Here is a 6,418-nt window from a genome sequence, read left to right on the forward strand (position 1 = left end):
TAGGGAAAAACAGCCTTTACTAAGAAATGCATATTTTGCACTATGCATCGCTTTTGCATGAGGAATCTTTTGTCATAAATTATCTGTTCTCTTGTATTATAATTTATAATGTGTAATGTGATTTTTCAATGATAATTTATGTATATCGCAGCATGGTTTGAGCGCAGTATCAGTGAAAGTACGGATACTCGGAGCTGTGGCGCGTCGCAGAACACAACGTCGACTTCTAGAGCGATGTCGCTTGATTTAGAGAAACAGCCGTCGAGCTTGTCGGGAATAGGTCCGACAAATTCCTCGAGTGCGGATCCCATCAGACCCAGAAGAACAATAAAACAAGCTCTACCTTTACAAACCAATACAAAAATTATGGTTGTGTGGCTAGAGAGTCTAGAGGATCATACACAGTTCCCGATAGGTTCGTTTGCTTCTTTTTTCATACCGTCGGTACACAAATAAGATGTTTCGTGAAACTCCCGGAAGCTTTAATTTAAATATTTTATTGCAATCATATATATTATATATATTTCTCTTTAATTAAATTAAATCACTTCTATTGAATTTACATAGGCGATTTGCTTCCTTCCACTTATACCGGACTGGAGCAATCGAGGATGCTGCAAGCTAGTGACGTGCAAGTTATCTTCCTTCAAGCTCTCGCTAATGGATTGATGAGGGTCAGATTACAAGGACCAATTTCTAGAATCAATTTGGCAACACCTTTAATTGATGGTATGGTAGTGTCAAGAAGAGTCTTGGGAATTCTAGTTAGACAAACAGCTCTTAATATGGGACGTAGAAAAAGACTTGATAATGATAGGTATGATAATATTAATAATAAAAAAAATTATGTACTTTTTTAACTTATGCTGTTGATTATATTCTATGTATGTTTTTGTTATTGAAATTTCCTACACTATCTTTTTTTGTAAGCTTTTATCTTGGATAAAATATATATATGTATCCTTGTTTCAGTTATCATCCGCCGCACGTACGAAGACGTTTAAAAATTCAAGAGATGGTGCAAAAATACAAAAGAAATTTGACAGAACCAGAGTTATTAACACTTTTATTCAGCAGCACTCAGACTTATCAAACGTAATAGAAATTTTTAATGATCTACTGTGAAATTTAATTCAGGATGGCAGTAGCTCAATATCTTCTAAAGGTAAAAAAGAATAATTAAAATTTTCAACTTGAAGAGTAAATCATCATGTTATCATGTTTATTTGCATTACATATTTATTTTTAGGATAAAGTTTTTATCTTATCGAGATAGCAATATAATTTAAATAAACTTATTTTTTATTTGCTACATTGTTTTAACAAATTCTTATAGTAACAGAAAAAAGTGCACTTTCCATTCTTCATTTAAAAGTTTTTATACAATTTAAAGAATTCTAATAATAAATTTTCTCCTATTTCTGCAGTATATATACATTACTTTGAAAATAACTTAATTATTCTCAAAATGATAAAAACTTGAAGATACATCGCAAATTTCATTTAGCTAACAGATAGTATAATTCCTTGCTAAAAATCATTTATTAAATAATGAAGAAGGTGATATCACGTAAAAAAATGTTCCAGAAAAATATATTTATTATGTGATTTGAAATATGCATACAACGTATACACACAGTTTTGTATATCTTAAATATTATTTTGTTACTTGTAAAATTAGTATTGTAGATAGCTATAAAATAAATTATTCATACTTCATATAATTATAATAGCTACTTTAAAATATATAGGACACTGTATGAAATGTATTATTTAATTAATTTATTATGTATGACAATATATATTCTACACTCGTACCTTATATACATATACGCGTGTACCACATAATTCTTAGAATAAGTGTCATGGGGGGCAGGATAGGTGTTTGAAATCATAAACATATCTATAGAAAGCCTCAATTCCCAGATAACGATCGTCTATTATAAAATTGAATGGAAACTTTATTCAGTACACATGCACAATTAGATATCTACAATTACATATATACAGGTCTCCTTGTTTTGTACATATGAAATTGAAAGATAGATATATCATATAATAAAAAGTATGTCGAAGTTAATCGATGAATCATTTATTTTATTTATTTGTATCAGGGCCGTATGCTAAATAATACTGAACAAAACATACTTAATGTGAAGATAATGGCACTTTGTATCTAAGTACGAATATACTTCTTATTATATGATATATACATATGCTATTCACATGCTATTCATAATATTCAACAATTTTATAATTGTATGGTTAAAAGAATATCAGATATTTGGAGCAATCCATTGAAACCAGCCCTGGTCAATTGAATCATTCGTCTTAATCAAAGATACATTCCAATGCTCGCGGCTTAATGCTAGCATTAGTAAGCATAAAATATTTTTCTTTGTAATAATAGTAAGCGTAATATACTTATGCCGAGCAATTTCGCATACACAGCATTTTTCAAATATAGATCACGGAATTTTAGATTAGAGATGTGTAATTTTAGCAAGAAGAGGTGAATGACTTTATACGAAAATAAAATTATTTCCAATATTAATTTAATCATGTGTTTTATATTTATATATAAATATATAATCTGTAGTTATACAGAAATTTTTCAATAATGTATTATTCTAATTAAATACAGTGTGAAAATGAAATATATAACGATAAGACAAAACGTCCTAGCGCTTTTTTTGTCATATTAAACATTACATCATGTTAACTAATTACTTGTCATCATCAATATCGTACTGATGTCGAGTCATTAACGAGATGTAAATTATCTCGTAGGCATATCTCATTTTTCTTTCTTTGATTCAATATGTATCTATATATATATATAATCTGATATTCTTTTGACGATATAATTATAAAATTGTTAAATATTATGAATTGGATAAATATGATTTGTCTTAATTGAGGCCATATAATGTGCTTTGCACTTATATAATATACAGGGTGAGGCATTTATAGTGACGCGGGCATATTTTTCGTTATCGTGTTATATTTACTGATGTCATTATTTGAGCATAGTTATGTAATATGGAACCAATTCTGAAATTCTTAAAATATTTATTCCTTACATAATTTACATTGAAACTGGAAATGAAGAGATTTCTCTTCATCTAATTTTTGTGCATACCCTTGTGCCGGAATAATATACTACAATCTAATAGATAACGGAAAGAAAATTTAACACTATGACTCAGCGTTTATTTAGAGTCTAGAGACAATGTATTGTCGTTGTCCACTTAGCGTACGCCTCGTCGAACGCACGAATCCATTGTGCGAAACTGGTGTTTCGTATCATTATAATCGTGCTGTCTAAAAGCTATGTGAATGTGTGTATATTTGCATACACACACACATACATACACACGGAGAATTGTTTAGCTGACGCAAGCTGTCATTCTTTGTGAATGCAATCTTTTGACACAAAAACAGATGTCATTTATCATAATTACGATTACGTATAGTAGCACAATATTTTATCAGATTTTAAAGTCGCGCATTATAAATAAATTTTAAAAATAGAAAGAATATAAAAATAGAAAGAATATAAAGATGACATAATACACGTAAATAAAAGGAAGACCAAAGGGAGAATTATAATATAAAAGGAGATTTTTATCTAAAGAGAAAACTATATATAATTCAGTCATTATTGTTTAAAATTATAATGCTTTCTATAATATTTTTGTTTATATTATTTTTCTGTTCCATATGATGTGATCTCAAAAATTGGTAACATATGCTTCAGATAGTAAATATTACTATGTATATATATATATAAATTACGAATGATATATTTTTATAGTTTTACCGAAACATGTTAAATCTCCAATTTTTTCATAATAAAATATTAAAATTTCCATTTGCGATATAACTGCAGTTGTAATCATCGCAATGATTGTCATTTTGTCATCAGTATCTATATTTATACTATATGACGCGGCACATTTTTAGATGATAAATGTCTCACGATATTAAATCATAATAACGTGTTATACATGTATGCAATGCTTTTCAAAAAGGATTAAAAGTGATATCATTTTAGCTGGACTAATTTCCAATACTGTATAATATACGAAAGAGAAAAAGATAGAGAATATTGATTATCGCAAAGAAATATAGAGATCATTTTTCGCGCATTCTCATCAAGATCTAAAAAAATGAAATTATATCAATATTAATATCAGATTAAAATTAGACACTCAAATATTCAATTCAATGACATGGCATATAAAATATCCGAGAAATCAGCTACTAATTCATATCAGCTGATATTGACATTGAAAGGCTAACGTGTTGTAAATGTGTGTCACCATTTCCTTGATATATTGGACTTCCAATTTTGTTGCAATAATACGTTATACTGTGTTATCCTAACTTCGCGAAATTAAATTGCGCTCGATTTCGCAATCGAAACTTCTCAAGCGAGCTGTGCAACGATACATACACACACACACATATATTACAGTATATAGTAATGTCAATGGTACTACATGACTGTGTGAATACGTGATCGCTCTCCATATGTATACACGTGCATGTGTTACATGCGTGTATTTAATTCGTGCTTAAAACAAGGACTTATATTCTCTCACGTATTCTCTCTTATATATAAGCATTCAATAAGATACGTGATCATCTCTCTCGGATTCTCCAAGGTCTCCGTTCACGCATTCGATGTTATATAAATGCGCTTTTTCGCGATAGTCGGATACCCGCAATTATATATATATATATATATATAAATAGAATTACACGTATATACGACAAATAACGTGTATATCGTGTAAGTTTTTTTACAGATATCTCTATGTGAAAACTGTGTGTAAATAAAAAATAGGATAGAAAGAGATAAAAAAAAATGGCTGAGAATATATACATACATCGAATTGTTTGATATGTAGTTATATATATGTCGTCTATTGTAAACAAGTTTACACCGTGAATAAATAATTCTCAGAACTATATACTAGAGCGAACGAGTAGAGTCTTTTTGACGGATAAATAAAATAGCAACATCGAATAAAAAAATATATAATAAAATTCATTCAGAAATAAAACACAAAACACACAGGTACATACTTGAAAAACCTCGAATTTATTTTTCCACTCGTTCAATATATATGTATATTCATGTTTATTACAAAAGCGATAAATTGAACGTATAAGTGACATTAATGAGACAACTAATATTAACGACAAAATCTATCGTTAATCTTATTTTCGCCAGCCTATGCATCGAGAGATATATTTTAATCAGAGGTTATCCCAACGGGATCATTTTATCCATATTTATCCAATTCTTACTTATATATTTATATTTTTGTTTATAAAACAAAAATTCAAATCTTTTATAACAATATAATACATTTGAACTGAAAATGTCATTTGCTTGAAGCTCGCGTGAGAAGCTTGATTCTCGAAGAGAACTCATCTTTATTCGTAATCGCTTACAATAGAGAAGATCGTAAAGCAGAGACATTTTTGTCGAAAGATACTTTTCCAAAGAGAGAATTATCGAAAACTGTCAGAATAACATGTAACGTGCACGTGAATACGATTTGTAAAATACAAGCGCGATTTTCCCGCCCGGGTCCGAATCCGCGATCGCGATTCGTCGAAAACAATCCCCACCCTCGTCGCTCCTAGTCGGCTATGCCATCTCGTTTCTCCATATTCATTGGTCGGACAATATCGGATACTTTCACTCGGTATGCTCGAACACAACGGATTACTACACGACAAACAACGACGGACTGTTCTCGTCCGGCTATTTCACGCTTTCTCGCAATCTCGCAGACGCCTTTGGATGCCTTTGAGGCAACATCCGACTCGAATGGCTCGTTCGCATCGCTCGTAGTAGATTCTCTGGATCCTCCCTCCCCTCTCCCCTTCCATTTTGTGAGTGTCGTAGGTGCTTTGCTCGCATTGTATTGTGTGCCGTAGTGTAGTGTGAATCGCTAGCGGGCAGTGTGTGAACGAGCGAGGGGTGACCGAGAGTGATCCTTTCCTTTCTCATAGGCGAAGAAAGGTCGGTCTACGATTTTTTGGTTGGCACTGTGTTCGCGAACGGCACGTTATACATGAGAAAGTTCGCCGGCTAATTAAATGTGTCAGTATGGAAAATCAAACGATGGACGAGTTCTGTGGCACGAAGTTTTGGGTGAGTAAATTATTAAGGCCGTTCTCCCTTCCTTTGCCTTTCACCCCTTTTCATGTTTTTTTTTTCTTTCCTCTCTACCTCTACATTTCCGTTTCTCGTCGCGTATGCATATCGCGGTTATTGACGATCGCGTATGACTTGAGCAACCGTTTCCGTGAACATCTTTGTATAAGGTTCGCCGAGCTACGGTTTAACATTAGGATTGGTCAATCGAGAGTCCGGTCTCTGTATTTGCGTACGACG

At 31.6% G+C, this 6,418-nt stretch overlaps 2 protein-coding genes across 9 annotated transcripts in view; both read left to right on the forward strand.

The window, feature by feature from the left end:
- The window catches only part of LOC115241584 (ral GTPase-activating protein subunit beta), a 10,033-nt gene extending 8,216 nt beyond the window's left edge, over window positions 1–1,817 (forward strand). Inside the window, 3 exon segments of the mRNA XM_029817397.1 lie at window positions 152–415; window positions 568–817; window positions 973–1,817. Coding sequence (XP_029673257.1) covers window positions 152–415; window positions 568–817; window positions 973–1,099 — 641 coding nt within the window. The 3' untranslated portion in view covers window positions 1,100–1,817.
- Window positions 1,818–5,395: 3,578 nt separating this feature from the next.
- LOC115241612 (multidrug resistance-associated protein 1) overlaps window positions 5,396–6,418 on the forward strand; it is a 23,088-nt gene continuing 22,065 nt past the window's right edge. For 2 of the 8 annotated variants that reach the window (XM_029817441.1, XM_029817442.1), the window contains exon 1: window positions 5,397–6,175. In XM_029817441.1, coding sequence (XP_029673301.1) covers window positions 6,131–6,175 — 45 coding nt within the window. In that variant the 5' untranslated portion in view covers window positions 5,397–6,130. Of the gene's footprint in view, window positions 6,176–6,418 lie in introns of all 8 variants that reach the window. The other 6 variants (XM_029817448.1, XM_029817445.1, XM_029817443.1 and 3 more) reach the window with 5 other exon arrangements.

This window comes from Formica exsecta, unplaced genomic scaffold, assembly GCF_003651465.1.
Source record: "Formica exsecta isolate Colony F162 unplaced genomic scaffold, ASM365146v1 scaffold500, whole genome shotgun sequence".
Taxonomy (NCBI): domain Eukaryota; kingdom Metazoa; phylum Arthropoda; class Insecta; order Hymenoptera; family Formicidae; genus Formica; species Formica exsecta.